The sequence below is a fragment of the Centruroides vittatus genome, unplaced genomic scaffold (genome assembly GCF_030686945.1).
Source record: "Centruroides vittatus isolate TY-2023 unplaced genomic scaffold, ASM3068694v2 contig_628, whole genome shotgun sequence".
Taxonomy (NCBI): Eukaryota; Metazoa; Arthropoda; class Arachnida; order Scorpiones; family Buthidae; genus Centruroides; species Centruroides vittatus.
This window is the reverse complement of record NW_027122385.1, coordinates 3,940,660-3,967,477: the sequence shown is the minus strand read 5'-3', so window position 1 is coordinate 3,967,477 and position 26,818 is coordinate 3,940,660. Positions and strand designations below refer to the sequence as shown.

The window sequence follows — 26,818 nt, the reverse complement described above, 5'->3', positions numbered from 1 at the left end:
GCCTACGCAGGGGCGTATGCAATGACCGAGATAAAGTCAACGTTTTAGAAAAATCGGGAGTATACGCAGTACAACTGGAAAATCCAATAACGGGGATAATAGAGGGGTATGTAGGAGAAACGACAAGAATGCTCGCTTGCCGTATCGCAGAACATCAGGGAGGTTATAAACGAAGACAAACCACAGAGCTCGCCAAAAGTTCTATAGCAGATAGGGATTGCAATCCAGCAGTGTTTTGAATCCAGCTGGATTTTTGCTGGATTGAAATCATTCCAGCTGGATCCAGCGTGGATGTATTTTTGGTGCAATAAAGTGTTATCTGTCTATCTATCTATCCTGCAATTTATGTTTTTTTAAATGAAATAAAACATTTTTAAAAAAATACTTAAGAAGCTTTTATTATTTAGACTGGTCACTATAAATCTTCTTACACATTTAGGCAGTAAACTTAACTTTGGTTCGGTTTAACACTGGAGAACGAGATAATTAACTTTAAATGTTTAGTTAGATTATAATTATAATGTACAGTCAAACCTGTTTTTATGCGCGATTTTTATTTGTGCGATTTTTTTAATTTGTGCGGTATAGTTGGCGACTAGTCTCGTGCGATTCGTCATGTCTCACGTTGACTTATTATAGCTAAATAAACTTATTATAGCATAAATGCACTTATTATAGTAATATTATTGCATGAATATGCGAAAAATGAAATAATTTACTTTTTAAGTCAACAAAACACCACCTGGACAAAAATATGTAAAACAGACGATAGACCAGACGATGCAGTCAAGTGCTGATATCTGTTGTCAATAAATTCTATTTCGTACGGTTTTGAGTTATTTTCTATGTGAGACTTTTTTATGCGGTCCCTGTTGACCGCATAAAAAAATTATTTTTTTAATTGTATTGCGAAAACTATTATTTACAGCCATTCGTGAAGTTTCTGAGATTTTTTTTAATGCGGTCCCTATCCCCCGCATAAAAACAGGTTTGACTGTAATCTTTAAGTTAAATAATAGCAAAGGCAATTCTACTGATTAATTTATATTAATATATTATAATAATGTAAGGACGGATAATCAGTGGCTAAGTGGCTATCAGTCTTACCAGTTTTCATATATAGGCTCTACATATTAATCTGTAGTTATTTATAAGTATATAAAACTATGTACTGGAAGTAGAATAAGTTAAATAAACTACACCTTTATCAATCCAGCAAAATTTAATAAAATAATAACGTTTTCAATCGTTTTTAACGATCTTCCTCGGTTACAAAAAAAATAGAACACAAAATGTGTTCGGAATAAATATAAAAATTAACGGAAAACGCCCAAACGGACAAAATATAGATAAATAAACAAAATAAATAGTGGAAAAAATATATACAGGGTGTTTTTTTTAAACTGACGGTACTCAGAAACATCTGTATAGCAATCTAACAGCCGGACTGTCGCCAAATTTGGGAGAGTGAGTAAGGATGACATGGAAAAGAGATTCCGCGAAGAAAAAAAGTAGTACCTAAATTCGCCTGTAGAGGAGGATTTGGCGCTGTTATAGCAAAAAAGCTAGCAGCACTTCACTGAAGAAAGGGTCATCAGTCGCTTTTTTCCACTTGCATGACCGCCTCGCTCCCCGGATCTAACCCCATGTTACTTTTTCCTGTGGGGTTACTTAAAGTCCAAAGTCTATCTTGGTAGTGTCCCAAACTAGATGACTTTGAAGGACAACATTTCTCCAACTGTGATGAACATTCCTGCGGACATGTTACGTTCGGCCATAGAGAACACAGTGTTCAGGATGCAATGAGTTGTCCAGCAAAACGGTGATCACATTGAAGAAGGGAGAAGGTTATTTGCTGATTAATTAAACTTTCGTTATTACACTGAAACCTCTGTCTGATTATTCATTCGTGTGTTTGTTAATTGCAGCTGGATTTTATGCAGATTCTTAGCTGTTTTGCTACAACAGTGGCAAATCCACCCCTACCGGCAAATTTGGGTACTACTTTTTTCTTCGCGGAACCTCTTTCCCATGTCGTCCTTAGTCACTCTCCCAAATTCGGCGACAGTCCGGCTGTTAGATTTCTGTACAGCCCTGTACAGATGTCTCCGAGTACCATCAGTTTTAAAAAAAACACCCTGTATATAAGATCCAACGAAACCAGCATTGTCCGTTAATAACATTAATTAATGTAGAAGGATCTCCACATGGTAGACAATGAGTCCGCATCTCTCTGGTTTATACAACCAGTTGGCATGTGCGCCTTGCGGATATCCAATCTCTCAAGATGTTTGACTGTTTGCCTATTCGTCGTCGTTTTTATAATTGCCGCTTGATCCCATTGGACGTTAACATCCTTCTGTCTTGCGTATGATGCCAGCGCAGTGTTGTCAAGGTTCTTACTGATTGTATATTTGTGCTCCTTGAGCCTTCGTTTTAAACTGCGCATCGTTGCACCCACATAAACAAGCTTGTAATTGAAACGTTGGTTGTGTAAAGGCACCGAATATATATACCCGTTGTTGAATTCCGATCCTCTTTCTTTTTATCGTTTCATAAAAGTTTGAAAACAGTGGGATTACGTCGGTATACAATACGATAATTATCAGACCTGGCAGTACATCTATGTAACTTGTTTAAAAAAAATGAGATGTAATTAAGCACTATTCTTTTTATATTTATTCCAAACACATTTTATGTTCTACAGTTAATGTTGTATTTTTTTGTAACTGAGGAAGATCGTTAAAAGCGATTGAATACGTTATTATTTTATTAAATTTTGCTGGATTGATTAAGGTATAGTTTATTTATAAGTAATTTAATTATTAGTGTTAGTAAAGTAGTGAGTAAGTAATTAGTAGCAGTCTAGTAGTTAGCTAAGCGGCAACGCGACAACGTAGACTTTTGCGCAATTATTTAGAAAGTTAATTGAGTATTTGCGGATCCGCAGCGCTGGATCCAGCACTTGGTGCTGGATCCAGCAGGCCAAAGAATGCGCTGGATCCAGCAATTGCAATCCCTAATAGCAGAGCTATAACCCGCTATGGTCAAAAACAACATTGCTCAAGCGCTGTAATAATAGGATGATGACATTTGGGAAGCACTCCTCACAATGACCTGAGATGCATGCAACGTCCTCACCCTCGACTTGCCCGAAATATGGGTTACTTTATACCAGCGTCTAAGCAACCAAACGCAGTGTCGCAATTAGCACGATTGCTCCACAACGCATGCGCTGCCAGTCATGTGGATTTAAGATTTTTCAAACGCCTGAAAAAGCTTGTTGCACGTTACCAACGGAATTACTGAATGTTAAATTTAAAAATCGCCAAGAAAATTTTCCGTTTTCTACTTGGAACACTCTGCACGTTCTATTTTTCAAATTCGTTCTTTTTCGCCTGAAGATGACGAACTTATAATCGTCGAAAGTGCTTGCGAGACAAGAAAAACTGTGTTAACGCCTAACTCAGTGTTAATTATCAAGAGAACATATTTAACTGTTACTGCTGCAGTTATGTATTTCTGGGTCTTTAAAGTAGTTATTTCCTGTATGAAAAAATTATTATTATTCCAATAATCAACTTGGAAATTTAACTCGGATTTGTGAAAAACTATTTAATGTTTATAAATAATACTGAACAAGTTTTTCCTTGTAATCATTCTTCATAAGAATTACTTAAATCCATAATTTGTACCAGTAATAAAATATTTTAAAATAATTATGTGAAAGAAAAATGATGATTGTAAACACAGAAAAGCTAAAAACAATAGAAAATTAAACTCCATCCAATTTTAAAATTTAAATTTTTAAAATGTATCCTAATAAATTTTGCAATTATGTAAATTGTTAAATTATTTCAATACCAATAAAACATTCATAGTGCTTTAAAAAAAAAACTGAAATTTTAATGTTTTTATAGCAATTTGACATTTTTGTTTGGACATAAATTTTTTTTATTTAACAAAATGCTATGTTATTTGTTCATTAAATAAATTTTTTTTTGATAAATTGTAATGATTAAATTGGATGTGTTTCAATTTTGATTAATATAACACCTGAATAATTTGTTGGTTAAAATGTGTGTATTAATATAAATTTAGCCATTAAGTATCATTCTTATTTTATAAATTTAATACAGTGCTTTGTTACTTTATTTAAACAATACAGAGTTTTGCACATCATATGAACTTTCCACATCAACACCTTAAAAAAATTACTGTCAACTACACTTATTCAAACTATTTCCAGCTAATGATCATCCACTCTAATGACATCACCAACTCATGCCACAGGTCATATATTTAGATGTTCTTGGCTATGAACCTGGTAACTCCACATTTTTTAAATAACATGAATATATATTAAAAATCATTTTATATAATTTTCATTAGTTCATAACAAAAATTCATCATTATAAGCTAATAAATTTTATTTTATAAAAATTTAAAATGCACAAAAATATTACTATTTGATAAACTTTGCCATACTTAGGATGATTTATTTAATGAAATTTCAACATAGTATTAAAAATCTAAAATCATTTAGTATATTTATATTTAAAAAGAGATGTATAAGGCACATTTGTGAATACGGAGATAAGAAATACATATACATAAAAGCTTTAAAATGTATTATGGAATATTTACCAACAACCAACACATTTTCTTTATATTAAAATATCAATAATGATTTTCTTTCCTTTATCTGAAATAAGAAACTGATATTCAATAAATACATTATTAAAAATGTGGTGTCTTTCAATAATTTTATATAAGTTTTTTTTTACTAGTCTAATTAGTAATTATTTAATTCTGTCTAATTTAGATGAATAAGGATTATAGGAATTTTAATTATAATATAGAATTATATTAATATAGAATATAGGAAAAAACTGCACTCAAATAAAAATATGCTTTAATGAATTAATATCAAAATTAAATAGTATAAGTGAGCTGCTGATACAGTACTACTAATATTGTACTATTTAATACAGTTTAAACTCCATTAAACCATTTTTTTCTTCATTTGTAATTAATATTCTTATGAAATAAATCAATTTATGAATTACAAATTTAATAGAAAAACTATTATTTAAATTTCACAACTTTAATTTTCAATTACTAATATTTTATCCCTAAAATATTAAAATTTATTTATTACTTTATATGCATTTAATTAAAGAGGAAAAAATTTCTACAAATACCTATTATTTAACTCTTTCAAGTTGATTTTGAACATATTTGAAGCAAGGTAAAATGCTAGAACTATCAGTACTCATTTCATTCAATCTGTAAACGTATAAAAAAAAAGACATTAAAATTTTTACATATATGTATGCAGTATTTACAATATATATATATATATATTTATATATTTTTTATATATTTAGTTTTTAATTTTACATAAATAATTATTATTAGTTTAACTTCCAAATGGCCAATATTTAGAAAGGCTGAATTGAATGTAAACAAAACATCATGACAATGACACTGGAAATTTAAAAAGTTAGATGATATTTTAAAACATTTCCCTGAAAATAAAATCTTCCTTTACAAGTACAAGTTTCATAATACACAAAAATCATTTTGCCTGAAAATTCTCCAATTAGTCTTTTTGATTCATTTTTGATATTCTCTAAACTGTCCTGGTATTCCAGGTTTTCCTTTAAGCAACTGAATCCTGTTATAATATTCAATTGATTATTCATTAGAAAGTATATTAAAGTCTTTGAATTTAATAGACAAACCTTATATACTTAAATCTGGAAAATAATAAGTCATTAAATTATATTCAAACATTACAAAATAACATTAAACTTATAAAAAAAAATATATAATTACTTCTCTTCATATAATTCCAATTCGTCAGAATCAAAACTTCCTTTTTTTAATGCATTCATACATTGACTTGCTAAAGTTTTAAAACACATTTCTTTAATTTTGTTGTGAGATTTGTCTTCCCAATTAGGCAGTTTACAAACATATTTCCAAGCCATCAAAACATAATCCATTACTGCTTTCCACTGATGACCATTAATCAGATGGCTACACTGTTCTATACATTCTTTCTAAAATAAAAATAAAGACCCAAACTTTTAAATTCAGAAATGTATTTTATAGAATAGATAATGAAAAAAATAAAGTTGGAACATATTATGGGGGGAAAACTGTATAATTTATATCAAATTTAATTTATTAATGAAATTTGGAATGCCTTAATTTTTATTAAAGCATTCCAGAATGTTTACTTCAATTCATTTTCAAATTGTTTGTTCAATTTTGATTTGTTCTGGTCTTATCCCTAAAGAAATCTGACACTAAACACTAAAGAAATCTGAAAGCATTTTGAGAATTAATATTTGTATGGGTAGCCTGGAGGTAGGACAAGGTCGTACCTCTTTTTGTCAGCAACAGGTTGATGAAACCTGCCCACTTGTCAGAGGATGGCGGGTTTACATTCTATGATCCCGCGGAATCGGGATTTTTTTTGTCAAGTTGAATGGAGGAGGAGAGGGGGGTCATTAGGTAAGGTGTAGGTGATAAACAAGTAAATAACACTATTTAACAATGAAACAAGGATTTATTAGGTAACAAACAGACAATTATAATATCTAACATTGAGATTCTATCAACTTTGTTCTCTAGTTTCCGAATATGCAGAGGGTGGCAGAGAGAGAGCTTACATGAATTGTTACCATACCTCTTGGATGACTCCACAGAGGCTCAATTTCACCCTGTATAATTGTTCACACAGTTATAAAATTCATGACTGAGCCACGAATTGCTGTCAGTAAAATGGTGCTCAGAGATACAGCTTTTTGGTAGACCCCTGAAAGTTCCTGGATGTCGTTGGGCTGGTGGTTGATGAGAAGACTCCCCCAAAGGGGCAGAAGAAGGGGGCTTTTATAGATTTATCCTGGAAAAACACGTCACGTGATTAATTGTTTTTGGAGGTGAAGGTTATTGTAGCAGGTGTGGAGGTTAAAGGTGTCCCCAGGACCAAAATAAAGTGATGAAATTGGATGTTAATTGTAAACTTTAAGACTCTAGTATACCTTTTAATCACAGCCGTTTATTGCTAATATTCGAACGTTTTCGGTTATTTTTAATAACCTTTCTCAAGAACAGTTACATTCGAATGCGGTCGTAAAAATTTGAACACGTCGCCAATCGAACACGAGCTTTTGAAATGGTTCTATTATAGAACCATTTCAAAAGCTCGTGTTCGATTGGCGACGTGTTCAAATTTTTACGACCGCATTCGAATGTAACTGTTCTTGAGAAAGGTTATTAAAAATAACCGAAAACGTTCGAATATTAGCAATAAACGGCTGTGATTAAAAGGTATACTAGAGTCTATAGTGCAAATCTACGCAGTCTTTGAAGAGTATATAGTAAACTTTAAGTCTTGCAGTATGAGAATGAGGGCCTGAATGGATAAATGTTTGCATTAAAAAAAAAAGGAGGGTTGTATATATTCCCAGTGAAGTGTTTTTTTTGCAAATTCTTTAAGCAATAGGAGGGGAAATAATCAGAAAAATATCTATAAAAAATCCAGATCTCACATTCATTTTTGTTTCACATTTTGCTCTTATCAAGAATCATGGCAGTGACTCCATGCCAAATAAAACATTGATACTACAAACTTTAAATGGAAATGAAAAATTTTTTATTTTTTATTTTTGTTGGTGGCACACCTTTATCAGAACATTCGTCTGGCAATTTGTAAAGAGGACAGTATAGTAAAGAGGTTGCAACCAAAGTTTGCATCTCTAAAACAAACGTTGAATGTCAAGCACTGCCATCTTGTAATCCTAGAAGTTTGACAATGGCGTTTGGAATGTCGAGCTTGGTGAGTAGAAGTTTGGCTTAAATGTCTGTATTTTTCTGTTTTGCATTAAAATTATGACATATTTTATTAAATTTTATTAAGCATTTATGAATAACATTTAAAAAAAAAAACAGATGATTTTAACCCAGAAATTTAATTATTCAATTTTTTTGCAAGTGATGTGAAGTGCCTATAGAATTTTTATATATTTGTGGTCCTAACACTGTAGAAGTAGGTTTGTTCTTTCACAGCATTTTCTACCATTGACAGCATAATACATTTGTAAATTTCTAAAAATAATTTTCCAAGCTGCATTCCGATTGCCATCCATATACGGATTTATATAAGCCACTACTTCCCTCAACAAAAGTATGTCATGAGAACAGACATTGAAATTGTCCTACTATTATATCATTCGGTAGGAGACATGATGCTAATTAAAGTCAAAAATAATTATTTAGTGTTATTAATATCCTCTAAATATTTTAAAATAGTCTAATTTTTTTATTTACATTTAACTTTCGTCATTCTTAAATATTTCTGCCATTTTTCAACAATATCCCATGAATCAGTGTGCGACATAAATGTGTGGTGCAACGTGTTTTACTTGGAGTTCAAACATCAAATGTGTACTTCTGGTTGCTGTACAAGTTTAAAGTTTGAACTTTGGCTTCAACCTCTCTAGTATTTTTTTATTAATACCAGGTTGTTCAATAGGTTGTCGTTTGATAAAAAAAAAACACAATTTTATGGTTTGAAATACATTTTATTATTCAATATAATCTCCCTGAACTTCAATACACTTGTTCCAGTGATCTTCTAATTTATGGATTCCATCCCTGAAGTGAGAATCTGGAAGACTGTCTAAATACGCTTCCACAGCTGCTATTACCTCTTCATTCGATGAAAATCGTTTCCCACGCATGAATTTTTTGAGATGTGAGTGAGAACAACCAGAAGTCAGAGGGAGCTAAATCTGGCGAATAGGGAGGATGTTGCAACAATTCGTATTTTAATTCGCTGATTTTCGCGATGGTTTTTTGAGCTGTGTGAGAGGGTGCGTTATCTTGATGAAAAATGTTTTTTTTTCCTTCTGTAAACCAGGTCTTTTCTCACAAATTTTTACATCCAGCTGGTCCAAAAGGTTACAATAATAGTCTGAGTTTATTGTTTTACCAGTTTGGAGATAATCCACAAACAAAATTCCTTTTGCATCCCAAAAAACTGATGCTAACACCTTCTTGGCCGATTTCTGAACCCTAACTCGCTTCGGAGCCGAAGTACCGGGTTCACACCACTCCTTAGCCTCTTGTTTTGATTCAGGATTATGATGGTAGACCCAAGTCTCATCCATAGTAATGAAACGACACACAAAATCCTTTTTATTTTTTCTAAAACACTCCAAATTTGCAAAAGTTGCATTCGAATGTGTTTTTGCTCCATAGTTAGCGAATGTGACACCCATTGTGCACACAGCTTTCTGTAACCCAAAACATCAGCCAAAATATTGCTCACACTGCCTAATGAGAGCCCTAGGGCTTCTACTAAATCTCTCTCAGTTAATCGACGATCTTCCAAAACCATATGCCGTATTTTTGCTACAATTTCTGGTGTTGATGCACTTTTTGGACGTCCTTCACGTGAATCATCTTCAAGACTTGTATGGCCACGTTTAAATTCAGCAACCCATCTTTCTACTGTTCTAATTGAAGGTGATGAGTCCTTATACACTTTTACCAATCGTTCATGAATTTGTTTTGGTGCTACACCTTCCAAAAATAAGAATTTTATCACTGCATGATATCCAATTTTTTCCATTGTAAAAAAAAATACACTGACACATCAACTTTGAACAGCTGCAAATATACCAATGAGTTGACAGATCCACATGAAACTTCACATGTGTTTATAAAAAAGTAGTACTATTTTTAGAGAAATAAAACGACAAACCTAATAGCGCCATCTCTTATTGAACAACAAAACTTATTGAACAACCTGGTATAATAATCCATATGGAGTGAAATAATATCACTTATGATTTGTAAATGTTGAAAAATAAAATGTCATCAGCTGAAAAGTAAGTGTTTTTTTAAATAGTATTTTCTTCTAAATTGAAATTAATCAGATTAATTTCTCAAACTACTATTTCTGTAACATATTCAAACTGATGTTAGTTGAAGAAAAATTTTATACTTACTTTAAAAAGATCCAAATGAGTACAAACACGGCGATAGCAATAAACATCTTTATCTGCAGACCAAACATTTCTGGGAATTGATTTTAAAATATTCTTTTGTAAATAGGAGAGTTTTGCCTCTAGAGGTTGTATATCAACTGCTGGAAGAATATCGTTTATTATCTAGAAAAATTATATTAAAAAATTATGTAAAATATAAAAAGATATTAATATACAAAAATAAGTAAGTTTAAGTTAATTTACTTGTATTATATCTGGCTGTCTCTCAATAAGTTCATGAACTAATTGAACTAATTGGGTTTGATTTAATGCATTAATAGCAATTTCAGGACTAACAACTGGTTTTGGAGAATGTTGGAGTCGAGCTCGTTTATTTGGAGAACCAATCTAAAATTTTTAAAATTATATTAGTACTTTAAAATAAATAATTACCACAAAATGTTTACAAATGTATTAATAAAATAAAAATAGAATTTTCATCAATTTGATAACACAGTAAGTAACACTTGGTTGGGACCAATGGCTTGGTCCCAACCAAGTGATCATAATAGTCAATGATTGAATAACTGGAAAAAAAAATTAAACATCCAGATTTGCCATCATCTCCAGGTCCTTACGATATGCCAATGAGAAAAATAGAACACATCACACTTATCAACTTTAATAAAGACAATCTTGTATAAAAGATATGTTGATGACGTGCTTATTATATGGAGGAATGCATGGACACTCAATGACACTTGGGATGCCAGCTCATTCACTGCATCCATGCTGACCTGCAAAAATCCAGATCATGCAACAGTTTAAAGAACAGAACAAAGTGCATCAAAACACCTTTGTCACAAATTTCCTAGGACTTCCGACCAGCAAGGTCTCTGGATTTGGCCACTTCAGACTTCTTGTGGGGGATCTGAAAGTCAGGTGTTTGCCTACATGCCTCAAAACTCTAGTGGACCTGAAGAACTGTACAGTACAGTACATCTGCAATGCCATGCAGAACATTCCCTTAAACAGATTGGATGATGTAATGCAGCTTTCATCCAACACTTGGAAGAATGTATTGCTTGTGATGGTGACCACCTACCTGATATATTCAGGAAATGACTTGAATATTGTGATATGCAAATGGCCTATCTTTCGTTGTATGCTGATGTTGTTTTGAAATACTGTATATTAACTCAATGGTTGTGTTTTTCTGTTTCATGTATATGTTACAGTCAAAACCTGTTTTTAGTTAGAACGTGTTTTAACTAGCTGAAACTAGTTTTAACTCAAATTCATTTTTGACTAGCAGTAAATTCCAGTTTTAACTAGACAAAATGGGTTTTAACAAAGACATCCAGTATAAACTAGTTTCAATTAGTTAAAACTCATCCTAACTAAAAAAATGGTTTTGACTGCAACATATAGAATGATTCAGGGTAAGATGGTAAGGGGAGGAAGACGCCTACTTTTTGATATTTTCAAACGGTAATGTCAGATATTGTCATGTGTTTGTATGATGAATCGTTGGACCAATATTGAGTGCAAAAAGCTGTAGTTGGCTACCATTACCTCATTTTCTACATCTGAGAAGAATAAAAGCAAGATAAGAACCAAGTTTTTGTTTTAAAATGATTCTAGAAACATTTTACAACTAAAAAGTAAAATAAAATTTATTAAAAATTGCAAAAAACAATTAATGTGTAAAGTAGTTAAGGTTCTACAGTTTCCATTGTGAGCTACAGCCGATCCCGATCAGACATGTTAGAACACCTGACTCCACTAGGCATCTTACCCCAACAAATGGGAAAGATGCCACATTTCTCTTGGGGTAACATGCCTATTTTTTGTTAATTGAATTCCAATATGCCTATTTTTAATAAATTTTTGTTTTCTCATTTTATTGCAGGATATGCATAGAAATTATATAAGGACTTCTCAAAAAGGTTTTTGGACTGAAAAAAGCTTTCAGCTAGCTATAGAGCACGTTAAAACGAGCGGAAACTTCACAATACTTATACTGTGCTGTTATACTTACTATAAAGTACGAGGGCTATTTTTTAAATAAGGTCCGTTTGTGAATGAAAGTGAGAATAATGCGCAATCACGGCAGTATGCATACACTTCTGCTCCGAGCAAGCTTAGCGCGCGTTTTGACGCCATTTGCAGCCATATCGTCTGTCTGTATGCTGAGCTGTAGAAGTTTAAAATGTTTAAGAAAATTGAGTCTCCCGCCAACTGTGAGATACGATTTGTTATTCGATTCTTGAATGCAAGAAACTTGGCAGCAGCGGAAATTCACTGTCAGATTTGTGAAGTTTACGGTGATAATGCTACGAGTGACAGTAAAGTTCGAAAATGGGTAAGAATGTTGAAGGATGGGCGAGTTAATGTGCATGATGAGCCACGCCCTGGCCAGCCAACCTCTGATTTCTGAAGATTTGATTCATGATATGGATAACAAAATTCGAGAGGACCGACAATTCACGATTTCAACGTTATCAATTGAATTTCCACAGATTTCAAGATCAGTTTTGTATACCATTGTTTCGGAGAAACTGAATTATCGAAAATTGTTTTCTCTGTGAATTCCAAGACTGCTTTCTGACGATCACAAAACAAAAAGATTAAACAGTGCTTTATCGTTTTGACTATACAATCATCCACACAGTCCAGACCTTGCACCCAGTGATTTTTATTTGTTTCGATACTTAAAGGAGTTCCTTGGTGGTCAACATTTCAACGATGAAGAAGAAGTGAAAACTGCAGTCGTGGATTGGGCTTCTTGACAGGTGGCAGATTTCTTTGAAGTCGGAATTCAAAAAATTGTTGAGCGGTATGACAAATGTTTAAACAAAATGGAAATTATGTAGAAAAGTAGATAAAAGTATGTAGAATATAGAAAAAAATAATTTTAACGATATTTACAGTATTTTTCTTCTTATTAAAAAACGGACCTTATTTAAAAAATAGCCTTCGTACTTTGTACTACATATGCAATAAATTAAATTTGGTTAAGATATTCGAAAACTAATTTTATGCAATTATATTTGTTATCTTACCCTAATGGCATTTGGCATCTCATCCGGATACTTGGGGTGAGATGCCTAAAATGCCAGTCAGTGAAAAAGTTGTCATTGCAAACACAATACATAATTATTTTTCATATACTCCAAAGCTTTATTTGAAAAACATGCTCAAGAATATGATATTTTTGTTAGAGGCCTCCAAAACCCAAATTATCGCTATAATTTCCTTCATAAGCAGAATGTTAGGCATTTCCCCCGAATCACTATACATAACTTTATTTATTTTCCCCCAAACATATTTATGTAGCTAAAATTAGTTTTAACTAATGTTAAAAGTTAAAACTAGTTTTATCTAAAATGAAAACATGTACAGCAGTAAATTAACTAGACAAAACAGGTTTTGTCTAGTTAATTTACTGCTGTACATGTTTTCATTTTAGATAATACTAAAATTTATGTTTTCATTTTAGATAAAACTAGAATTTACTGCTAGTCAAAAATGAATTTGAGTTAAAACTAGTTTTAACTAGACAAAACAGGTTTTAACAAAGACATCCAGTATAAACTAGTTTCAACTAGTTAAAACACATTCTAACTAAAAACAAGTTTTGACCAATATATACAAGGTTGGACTATAAATTTTGACCAACTCTCTGTAAGTTCCATATTTCCATATTTAGAAATAAAATTTGATTATAATAAATTTGTAATTGATTATGTTAATTTTGTTTGCCTATTTACTATTTTTAAATTCTGTAATTTGCAAGTTAGAGTTTAAAATATACTTACGTTAGCTAGTCTTTTAGATCGTGACTGACCATAGAGTTCTTCAGTTGATAATACATCATGTCCAAGGTTCAAACGCTTTCTAGGTGAAGTGCGAGTTGGAAGCGCTTTCACTGGAGTTCCAGAATTTAACTTACTAGGTGTTCTAGTATTTCGAGGAGATCTAGGAGTCTTGGGTGGTGTCAGAGCTTGCATATTTGCTATAAAAAATAAAAACACGTGAAAATTCAAAAAACATCTGAATATACAAAAGCTGATCATTTCCATTTTCCCCCATGTGAACTTTTGGAAAAATTTCAGTTTTAGCCTCTCTGAATTCTCATGATAAGCCTCAATAAGTGCTGATCAGTTTATCAGTCTCAATTGTTTTTTGAATAGTCTGTCATTAACCACTCAGCAGTGAGCAATGAATATATTCGTCAAGGGCAATCATGCGGCAGTGGTGAGGGACGTATATATTTGCTAAATTCTTTTGGGGTATCGCCAAAAACTACCGTGAAAAAAAAAATTCACATAAAGAATGAATTATGTACAATAAAAACAGACTTTTCTATACTAGACATAACTGTTTACAAAATCTTTTTCCAAAATGGTAATGAGAAAAAACCTGTGAAAAAATACTTTAAAAATTTCCCACATTTCTTCTCCACGACTAAGTGGTAGCACCACATCTGACTGTTCCACTGTTGAAAGGTTAATATTTTAAAGCATTTCTGTTCCTTGAGGATACAATTAAGTATTTTTTAAAGAATACAATTGTGTATTTACACATTTTGGGCTCCAGGAGATAACATTGAAATTCTTAAACTTCATTGTGCTGTGTGAAAAATGCCCAGAACTTGCTAAAGTGAAATGATTTCCCCATCATGATAATGGTAAACCACAAATTTCCAACATTGTGCAGCCAGCATTATAATTGGAGTTAAGGTCCTGTCACATCACTATATTTGCCAGTTTTGGTCACGTTATTTCTGTTACTGATGAAAAGCAAGTATTTTGCATCTGATAAGGAGGCATGAAGAATCTTGACCAGATTGCACTACTAGTATATGATTTACTGGCAATTAGGTTAAAAAAAACACATTGGTAAGTACACCTATAATTTGATACATTTTTACCAGTAAATTCAATAAAAAATAGGTAGGTATACAATTTTTTGAAGCCAAATATAACTACTACTCATTGAACCTTTAAATGCAATTCCAGGATAAATAATTAACAGTTCGTAATCTCACAAACACAGTCTCTAACGTTTTCGATCTACATAAGAGATCTTCCTCAGGATTCATTGAATTGGAATGCGGATATTGAAACGTTTTTTTAAATTTATTTAAAAGCATTAATACGACCCTTATATCTACAAAATTGCTGCCTTTCATACCTTAGTCAAACATGCGTTTACCCACTGCACTGACTATGAGGACACGTTAAAAGAGCTTAAACGTCTTGAAGACATAGCCAAAAGGCATGGTTACAAAAAACACCTTATTCATAAATTAGCAAACGCCTATTCCAACAATGATACTCATACGCCCAATAATATTACATCAATAAGTGAGAATGCTCACAACATGCACCACATAGTGCTAGATTATATAAGGTTTGCATGTTGTGGTTATAGAGATTGCCCGTCACAGAGGCGACAGGTTAGCTTATAGGCGTGCCCCCACAGTTTATAACATCCTTAGAAACGGAAAGGGCAACACCGACATGCGTAGGGTCCCAGGCATTTATAAAATTACGCTGAGAGACAATAGATCCAGCGTGATCTTGAGTACATTGGCGCCACCACACGATCTCTCAAAGTAAGGCTGGCTGAACGCAAGTATGACATCACTAAAGGAAAATACAACACCGCTCTTGCCAGGTATGCCGCTGACGACATACAAGTCCACCTAGACCAAGCTTCCATCATAAGACGTGCTAAACATGACGACCACATAAGGACACTGAAAACTCTCGAAATATTTAAATCCAAAGCGCAGTTGTTGCATTAATTTCAAAGAGGAAGGACAAGTATCTTATGCATGGCAATAATTATACCTAAGGGAGCAATCGAATGAAAAATTGTTTTGAACATTTTTAACCCCTTTCTGTCCGCAATCGAACTGAGTTCGAGCGGTTTACATAGCGTTACACAGAAAACGAGCGTTTGGGCCATGGTCAAAAAAAAATTTTTTTTTGAATTTTCGGATGTTTTCTAAGTCCCAAATTTTTTGAAAAATTTTTACCCGCATGAAAAAATTTTATTGCGACTTTAATTAACCTTTAAATTTGATTTAAGCAATTTAAATTATTATTTTAAAAAATGTCTTTAAAAAAATCCTCGTCTATCTGCTTTTAAATAAATTTAAAAAACGTTCCAATATCCGCATTCCAATTCAATGAATCCTGAGGAAGATCTATGTAGATTGAAAATGTTAGAGACTGTGTTTGTGAGATTGCAAACTGTTAATTATTTATCCTGGAATTGCATTTAAAGGTAGTTATTGTAATTCATTCCAGGCTTGAAGAGTTTTATGTTAATGAAGCCAAATATGCATTTGTACATCCTTTCACATATACAGTGAGACCCTGCTTAACACTGCCTCGATTAACACTGATTCGATATAACAGTCTGCTTGAAGCCTAAAAAAAAATGCTCAAAATTTACACTGATTCAAATTATCACAGCATTTCATTATTTCGTATATAATAAGATTATTTACAAACACAAACCAATCAGCAAAAGGTGGTAATTTGTCGTAGCACTGTATTTTTCTTAAATCTATGTTTGTTTTGTACAGTTTTGGAAAAAATATATCATCATAGATGCCATAGGCAATATTGACTTTGCTTGGCAAAAATTAACTGATAAATGCATGAATGAAGTGTGGAAGAAATTATGGCTGAAAATATCCAAGAATTCTCAACAAGAAGGGCCTATTGCTGTATCATTAGTTTGACAATTTGGTTAACCTAATCAGTACAGCAGGACTAGGAGATGTAGACAAGTGGGATGTTGAGAAGTTACTGCAGGTTTCTGTTGAGAGCCTTACCAACTACAACCTTCCAAGAACTGGCAGAACAAGGAATTTATGTAGAACTGGAAAATAGTGATTCTGAAAATGAAGAACCCAAAGAATTTCTCTACAGATTTCAGTAAAAGTTTAATAACGATAACTGAAATAATTAATCAAATTGTAGCAAATGATCCAGATTTTGAAAGGAGTGCAAAAGCAAAACAAAGTGTTTTGGATGCAATATTCTGCTACTGACATTTGCTTAAGGAAAGAAAAAAGCAACAAATGAAACTAAACAATTTTATTGCAAAAAACAAGAATTTCAGAAAAGCCAGGACCTTCATCACAAAAAATTAAATTTAGATTTCTCTGTGCATATGTTTGTGTGTTATTTAACATATATTATTATGCAAATTAATATAAAAATAACTTAAAATTATAGTAAAATTTGTTTATTTTTGGTCTCATATTCCACTTTCCCTATTTACTCTGTGTTAAAATGACCTTGTTTAATGCTGTCTAGCTTAGCACTTTGTCGTCTAGGAATGCATCCCCCGTGTTAAGCGGGTCCTACTGTATTTATATTTTTTTACATATTACAGATGGCATCAAACATTTTATTTAAATAATAAAAGTACTTGACATCATTTCTATAAATTTATTGCTTAGTTACCAATTTACCAAGGAGTTAGCAACTACAATCACTAACGTGCTAATTTTGGCATTTAGAATTAAAATTTAAAAAGTACCAGTAATATTCTGAAAATTTACCATGTTACCAAAATAAAAGTCTGTAAATTTGCAACCCCTAGTCACAACAACAATTCTTCGACATCTATCCAAAAATGGGATGCAGAAGAGACACAAAATGTGGGTAGGGAGATAGAAGTGTGTACAGGTCAAGGATGAATATTTTAAACATCTTCAGATAAATAATAAGGAAAACTAATTACTCCAAAAATTAAACGATCAGTTCTAATATAATTTGAGTAAGTACTGAAATTTCAAAATGCAGTTTAACAATATCTCAATTTTTTATTCCAATAATATTTGAAGTTACTAGATGAACTTTAGAAATTTCCAAATTAAGTTTAATTTCCAATATCATTGAAAAACATTTCTATATTATATCGGTAAGATTATTTAATTTACATTATTTATAAGATGTCATTAAATAAAAGTGTTTTTGTAAAAACTTCTATAAAATTTGCTATTGGATAATGTAGAATAGTTAAGTGAGCTTATACTGTTTGATAAACATGGCAACATTTACTGCAAACCAGTGCAATATGGTCCTAAAAGTTATCACTTTTGGAATGCACTGCAGAGAGCATCAAAGTCTGATGATTTCTATGGTCAGCTGTCAAAACAAGAAAAATTAATTGCAGCACATTGGCTAAATATAATAGTGGTTATTTAGGTCAGAACTAAAACTATGGAGTATAAAGTTAGGAAGAACTAGAAAAATGTAATGCACTTTGGTTGAGATGATCAGAGACAATCACCACTGAGTCAGTCATGGAACAAATTAAAGCAAATTTGCAAATCCATGAGAATCACATATGTTGATATAGCTATTGAATTCAACATGAGTCATGGTTATGCTTTCAATATTCTTCACAATAAATATAGATATAGGAAAATGTACAGCAATGGGTCCTGAAGAAGCTGATGCAAAATTAAAGCACAGCACCAGTCAGTCTGCCAAAAGTATTTGGATATGTACAGTACCATAACAAAGTAAATATTTTTATGGATCATATTGTGACTAAACTAATAAACCAGAAAGCAAGAAACAAGCAATGCACTGGAAGCATCAATCATCACCTGTCAATAAAAAAAAAATCAAATACCAGTCATCTGGTAAAGTCACACTTTTTTTGGGAATGTTAGAAGCCCAATAATCAGTGGCTGACTGCTAAATGTGCAGACTATGCATGTATAAATCTTCCTTACACACCGGAAATTCATACAAAAAATACACTTACGTAAGAACCAGATAACCAGAGTGGTTGATATTAGGGTCGCAAACGTTTTCGTAGCCCCGTCTGGGCTCTTCTTCAGGCTTTGTAGCAACCACTCCGGTTATCTGGTTCTTACATAAGTGTATTTTTTGTTAGACTATGCATGTACACAGGGCCCCCAATTCAACAAACTCAGGGCTATAACTACATCCTCTGTAACATACCTTTTGCTGATAAAAACTCTAAAGAATTTATTTTTTTCTTTTCCTGTCTAATCTACCAATCCCTCATTCAAATCTTTTATTTTCCAGCCTCTTCTATTGCCTTCCCTACTATGAACATCCATGACTTTATGTCACTGTAGGATGTTTAGAAGTGTTTTGTGCATCTTCTGTTTAGAAAGACCCAAATATTAGCCATATCTATTGGTGAAGAATGCATTTTTTATGATTCATTAAACCAACTCCTTCAATGATGTCTAGTGTTCCACATAAAACATGAGTCATTGGAAGTGTCATTCATTTCTGCTTTTTCAAAATCTCCAGAAACAGTATTGCTTAAAAATGTATAGACTAAGGGCTGATTTACATGATATGACTACCATTGACATTTTTGTCACTCAAAACCATAACACACATGGATTCACCTTGTTTGAACAAACTTGCAATTTATTAGTGATCTTAGCTGACAAGTCTGATTGAGCACATGTAGAGTTGAGCATGTTAGAGATGAAATACTGCTGTAGGGAATTAGGACAGCTCAAATAGTACTCACCAGGTAGATTTCTTGTAGCAGTATCTCATATCTGACTTATGAAACTCTACATGCCCTTAATCTGTAATTTAAAAAATGTTCTGTCCTAAGAAGTAACAATACACCTTGTATAACTCCAGCAATGTATTTATTTAACCAAAAACATTTCGCTTACTTCCTTGGGGTTTCTTCAATGAAAAATCAAACTTAAATGAAAAAAAAGAACATTTGATAAAATAAATTAAACAAAACTGAAATAATTTAAATTAAGATTGGGACAAATGTTCTAAATAAACATAACATTCATATAGTTCAAATATAAGAAATATAAATATATTTCTGGAGTTATAAAAGCTGTACTGCTTCTCTCTATTATATGGTAACAAATATCGTTACACTGCTGCTTACAACAGTCATAAATTTTTAAAGTATGAAACATATACTTGAACTAGCCTATATAGTCCTCACTTCAGATTTCAATCTGTTTGTACTGCTAAAGGAACAATTACAGCTCAGGACAGACAGAAAACTTCTATTAACTAGGAAGTGATGGAAGTAGAGCAATTTTGGAAGATGCAAATGAAATTCTTCTTTCAGTGAGACCCAAAAGCTTGTGGATCAGTGAATAATGTGCGTTCAAAAGAAGATTTACATTAGAAAAAAATGCATGTTGTGTGTTCTTATTTACAGCAAAGTTACGGCAAAATTTTCTTTACTTAATCATTCTTCCTTCAATTAAATATAATTTCATCTGAAAAATTCTTAACATGATTCCTATTTGTTCATTAAATTATAACATTTTAAAATGATTACATCTTTGTTTAAATTGTTAGCCATTAAAATAATTTAAGTATAATTGTTATTTAGTTTTATAAAAAAAATATACAAACTCAAATATTAAAAAGAATATTGAGATATTTTTTATATTTTACTAAATAACAATGGCTAAATTTAAAAAAAAATCAATTTCTATGTAAACTGATTTTGAACACAATGAGGAACAGTCCAGTTTTCTAGTCTAGAGAAACGAAATCATTTATTTATAAAGTTATACCAAAAACCAAACCAATATTCAAATAAGTTGAATTCTTTGTGATTTTGCAGGTGCAAACAGTCTTGGGCTAAAACCACACCAAGCATTAATAAAGTTTATAAATGGAAGACTTATAAAGAAAAATATTAAACTTTGCAAAAAGTAACAATAATTTTCAATATATTTAAGCTCTTAAATTATCCAAAAAACAAAACAGTTAATATTGTTTAATCACTGAGAAATATCAGTGTTGGTTCACCAATAAAAAGATTCTTGCTGTGGCCATCGTTTATGTATGGCTGGGTCAGTCAGTTTTTTTAATACAAATGGAACACAAATAGAAAACTTTCATACAAAAGCATAAATTTTTAAAAAATATGTTATTGTATTATTACGGAATTGGATAAAATTCACAACACTACAGTAACAAACTATGCTTAACATAGAACCCCACTGCTGTCTTCCTTTCTTAATCTTGAGAACAGCTAGTTAGTTAAAAATTGAGACTAAATATGGAAGGCTTAGAGGTCAGAGGCACTGATTAACTATACATGAAATTCCAGTCTGGATGGAAAAAGATGTGATTTTTTAAATTAAAACTGTCAGAGAATGTAAATTTCGTACTGTGCTCATTTCAACTGCCAGGGGCATTAAATCTTCCCACACTCTGTTTGCTGTGCTCCACCATGTTCTTAGCACAGAAGGCATGTGCTGTTCTGCTGTTTTTCTCTGTATTTGTTCATTTATTAAACAGTTTTCAGTTAAAGCAATGTACCACTGTACATTCTTTCTTCACTTTTAACAGGTTATTGGCTTAGAGGTTCCAGTAAGTTACTTAAATTTTATCTAACTTTGTACTTGATATTAGATATTGTAACTTTGTTTAGTCAAGTAGTCAAAATTATTAAGCTCTTTTACTGAAAGTATTTTTGCATCTATTCAAGCTGCACATAATGGCGACTTCTGCCAATACTGTCTATAGGAAATAGGATGGCTTACTTCAGTGTTTTCCAGACATCTAGCAGATTGTAAAAATAGGGATCTACTATGTAAAACTTAATATCTGTTTTGTTTTTGAATCTAGGGTTTAATTAAAAGAATTAAACCACAGTTAATTATTTAAATACTGTAATTTAAACAACTTACCAGCTGCTATTTGGGCAGCCTTACGTCGACCTCTTTGACGAATTACTTCTTCTTCTGGAGATGTGGAATTAGAATGCCACAACATATTTTGTTGATTATTAGGTGTCACTGTTTAATTTAAAATCATATGATTATTATTTTTCAATGCTAAAAATATTTGAATAAACTATTATCCAATAAAATTTTATAAAATAAAATTATAATGTTGTTATTATTAATAAAATTAAATTCTTAGAGAACTTTACAACAGACTTCTAATTTCCAAACCTGATATAAAAAGATAAAATTTGAATTCTTCAATAAGTTAATATTGAAAGTTTTTGTTTTTTAAAATTAATGTAGAAACTATGTAGATGCATATGAAAGATTATAAAGTTAAAAATACAGCAACATAATTAACATTTATCCACTTAAATCAAGATGAATATATCACAAAACTCCATTCTTTCACATTTTGTAAAATTTAGCTTTTCAGTAATTACAGTCAGTCTGTGGAATCAACTTGGGTATTAACCAGTGATCATCAGCCATTGATTGCTTAGTTATGGCAAGCTACTTCCTGTTTCTTATTTGTTAAACATGTCACCACCATTATAAACAATTCTTATGGAAGCTTCATGTTCTGGTATTGGAATACGAGGAGATTCACTGTAGTAGTTAAATTCATGATTCTTTACAGTTAATGCATGCTATAAAACATTAACAGAAAAGTCGTTCTGCCATCTAGTGAGAGAAAGTAAAATAAAATTTACATGTTGCTTGACATATTAAGCAAAAAGTGCTGATATCATTAGGGAATGTGCTGATAGGTTTAACTGAAGCAACATCACATGTGACATTTCTCTAAAGTTGATTCTTTCCATAGACAGACTGCAATGTATAATCATTTAAAAATCAATAAAATATCTATTTTACAATCATTATTTTTACTTGACAGGCAAATTTCCTATCAAAATGCATGGTCCTGAAAAAGACTGTTCATTATACTCCTGAAATTTTTTAACTAAAATGTTGCTATACTATAGTTCTTCAAAGAATAACTGAAATAAAAGATTATAGAAAGTAAAACCTTCAATTTTACAATAAATTCTTTACACAATGTATAAAATTGTCATAGTAATTACTGTGTTTAATTTTAAACCACTATCAATATATACAAATCTCTTCAAGACACCAAATAATCTTTCAATGATCTTTGTTATATCTTTCTCCAAGATTCTACAAATAAGGATATTCTTGTCTTTATGGCTTAGCTATTTTTTCTAGTTGATGAGAGTGAGACAGAAATCAACACCAGAAAACTAAATTAGCAAAAATTACAAGCAACTAACAAAGATCACCACTTGCTTAATTTAAATATAATCATGTTCAAACTCAATAGTTATGAGCTTTTTAAAGCTTGATGAGCTGGAAGACCTGAAAGTTTGAGTTTAAAAAATTAGATAGATTCAAGTAACTTTTCATGATTAAAAAATTAAAAAAAAATAGAAAATTTCAGTGAAAAAAATGAGAGAAATAGAATCCTACCATTAACATAAAGTGTTCCAAAAACTGCACTGCCAATTCTGTCTTATTTCATTTTTTGAGTCTGGTAAGTAGGGTATTAATAACAGTATGCATAGTTAAAACAACATTTGTATTTTTACAGTTACATACAAATACAAACAAGAACTGGGAAGAGTAATAAAATAAAAACTGAAAAAAATAGGTCTCTTACATACCAGGTCAAGATTTGTAAATAACCATGTAATCCAAGATAAATCACAATACTGAGTCCAGTTTGAATGCAATATGGCCATTTAACCTAATTGAAATAACTTACAATTAACATACATACAATTTCTTTGTAAAAACATGTAAGCACATTAGAAATATTGAAGGAAACAAGGCTGAAACCCTGCAGCATCATTATTTTTTTTGATATTTCTTGTTCTTCAAAAATTAAAATACACAGTTTTCATTTCCAACATGTTACATAACAGTTCTATTCAAAATTTACTAATGTTTTTGACCCAAGATGTGACCTAAATCGCAGGTCTTCATCAAGTCACATCTTAAACAAAATAACAAAAACTGCCCACACAAACGAATTATAATTCAACAGAATAACAATTAAACAAAATACATTTAGAAGAAGAATGTATGAAACAGAACACTTTCAAAAGCAGTTTGTTGTAAACCAAATTCTCACAAATTTAAATGTCCAAAATACTTTTCACTCATACACTAGGACAGTGGTTCCTAAAGTGGGTACTATCACCATGTGGGTGATGAGTACATCTAGGGAGGTGAAAAGAAGTGGGTGGCAGGGGCACTGGAGACAGGGTACTCAATAATGACCATAGGTGGATTGGAGTCACTGACATCTTTTTCCTTTCCTCTGTTAAAACGGGTAAGAAGAAACATTGCATTTAATGGCTTCCGGATGTGGCGAACAATGTATGGTAAAGACAGAGGTTCATAGAAAAGTTTTTCTAAGAATATATACAAGCCTTTCTGATACAAGGAAAACAGGTTAGAAGGCATTAAGTATAAGTTTATAGAACCAAGGGGTGGTGGCTTCAAAAAGTTTGGAAATCATTGCACTAGAACAATGTTTACAAGTATAAACACAATAATAATATAACATACAGAGAAAACAAAACATCCTTTATCTCAAGAAAAGGTATGCTGTTATGCTGGAAATGAAAGGAGTAATCTATAGTTCCAGTGTGGTTTCTCTAATCTTCTTGTTCTTTTTCAATAATTTGGAAAAATAATCAGAGGTCTCTTCCTGTTTTCAATGTCTAATTTTAATGTTTGTTTATACACAAATCATGCTCATTTCAATTTTCTTCATTGCAATCTCTAGCTTGTCCAACTTTAGCCTCTAAGCTTGGAGAACATAGATCATATTACAGGTATACCTCGACTTACATTCCTCTCGAGTTACGTCGTTCCCGATTTTACGTCATTTGTCAAAAATGTATATGGAAAAATAAAAATCAAGTTTAAGTCAGTTTATTCGACTTTAAATCCGTCCGCCATAAACATTGAAGTCGTAATATCACTAGAAAAGCGTTGAAAGCACATAAAATCATATTAAAATATGTACATTTACAGTAAATGTTAATACAATCATCATAAATCCTAGGGAACGAACCATGAAAACATGTGTTTCAGTGTTGTCGTCTTATTTAGCGGTCTTTAAGTGCTCATTTATTGGCGTTTAGTTACGACGTAAGTCGAAACTACAACTTATGTCATAACTACACAAGTAAATTCGACTTACATTGCCTCTCCTGGAACCAATTACCGACGTAAGTCAAGATATACCTGTATTCTTAAATCTTGGTTGCTTGTTGTTCTATATTATATGTATTTTCTTAGCACAATGTTGCCGTTGAGAACACATCACACAGGAAACACTTTCAGAAGAAAAAGGTTGGTTTATTGGTGTGAACAGATATGCATTTCGGGCTTAATGCCTCTTTTCAGTCCTATTATTACATATTTATTAGCAAATTGATTACAGGTTTACAAATTTATAGAATGCATTGAAAAAATTAGGATACACGTACAATGGATACAGAAAAATTTTTAGCTCCATTTTCCGTATCCATTGTACATGTATCCTAATTTTTTCAATGCATTCTATAAATTTGTAAACCTGTAATCAATTTGCTAATAAATATGTAATAATAGGACTGAAGAGAGGCATTAAGCCCAAAATGCATATCTGTTTCAACACATTGCAAAAACAATTTTTTTTTAATATTAAGTTCAAGATGAATTTGAATGCCATTAAATTTGTCCTTGTATAGAGGAAACAAGTAAAAATAGCTGTACAAGTCATCAGTTAGGGTTTCTCTAATGGGATCCCAGTAATCCTGGCTGATTTTTAAACTGGGAAATATTCTGGGAATTCTTCTCATTCTGGGAAATCCTGCAAATTTCTTAAAAGGTCATTTTTTCTTATTTTGTATTAAGGCTGAGGAAATTTTGCAGATATAACGTATAATTAATTCAAACTATCAGAATACATTTGTATTTATTAATTTTAAGCCTGCTTATTTGTGTTTTTAAATTTTTGCTTGTTACGGCATGTCACAGATTGTCAATACGTAGCCTATTTATGGCAAAACTCTGAAAATTCTTTACTTGTCAAAACCTGTAATATCTTGATCAATTGCACCAATGCTGTCTTAATTTTTAACCATGCCCAGTAGCTTCAATAATTGCATTATGCCAGATTGCAGAAATTGGGCAAAGATACAAATGAGTAGGAAGTATGCAAGTATGAAGTTTTCTTCATAAACCCGATTATTAAAGCCCAACGAACTGCCAAATTATCAGGCTATAAACTTGATGCCACTATTAAAGCAGCCGAAGTAGACAAATCAAGAATACTAGAGAGCAAAAGAAGTACTGCAATGCAACTCAAAAACAAACTAGAAATCTTCAAGGCTACAGGTGAAAAACCACATAACATCTGTCTTCTCTTAAATGCATTAAAGACAATTCCACCCACATCAATTGAATCAGAAAGGACATTCTCGGTAGCAGGACTTTTCATTACTAAAATAATAACCAGATTGAGTGATCGGAGTATTGGTCATCTTTGCTTTTAAAAATCTCATTATAAAAATTTACAATAATATTTTGTGTTATGTTTTATTTAAAAAAACAAAAATATCTTCTGTTAGAAGTTTGATCTAACTACATTTTTTCTTTAAATTTTCAACTCAATTCAAAGACTTTTTTTGTAAGCAGTTTCCAACAAACTTTAATAAATCTTTTCTATTTGTGAAAATTTCTATATATAACTCAAAGGTAATTTTTAATACATAATTTACACGGCATTATTATTATTATTTTGGAGGTTTCAGGACTTTTAAATTACTTAAAGAATGAAAAATAATTATATCATTCAATTTCAAGATTTATTTTATATCTTAAAAATAATTAATTATATCCTGAAATATCCTGGGAAACAGATCACTTTTTTCTCAAAATCCCAGGACAAAGGATCAGGAAATGAGAAAACCTATCATCAATAAAGTAAATAGCTTGCTGCCACATTCTTTTAACTTCATCACAAATACAGTGAACAATA

At 31.6% G+C, this 26,818-nt stretch overlaps 1 protein-coding gene across 1 annotated transcript in view; it reads right to left on the bottom strand.

The window, feature by feature from the left end:
* Window positions 1-4,114: 4,114 nt before the first annotated feature.
* Window positions 4,115-26,818, bottom strand: part of LOC136979558 (uncharacterized) — a 44,549-nt gene continuing 21,845 nt past the window's right edge. Inside the window, exons 2-8 of the mRNA XM_067275563.1 lie at window positions 21,724-21,831; window positions 13,829-14,025; window positions 10,272-10,415; window positions 10,029-10,190; window positions 5,842-6,068; window positions 5,199-5,289; window positions 4,115-4,705 (exon numbers count right to left, since the gene is read on the bottom strand). Coding sequence (XP_067131664.1) covers window positions 5,208-5,289; window positions 5,842-6,068; window positions 10,029-10,190; window positions 10,272-10,415; window positions 13,829-14,025; window positions 21,724-21,831 — 920 coding nt within the window. The 3' untranslated portion in view covers window positions 4,115-4,705; window positions 5,199-5,207. The remainder of the gene's footprint in view (window positions 4,706-5,198; window positions 5,290-5,841; window positions 6,069-10,028; window positions 10,191-10,271; window positions 10,416-13,828; window positions 14,026-21,723; window positions 21,832-26,818) is intronic.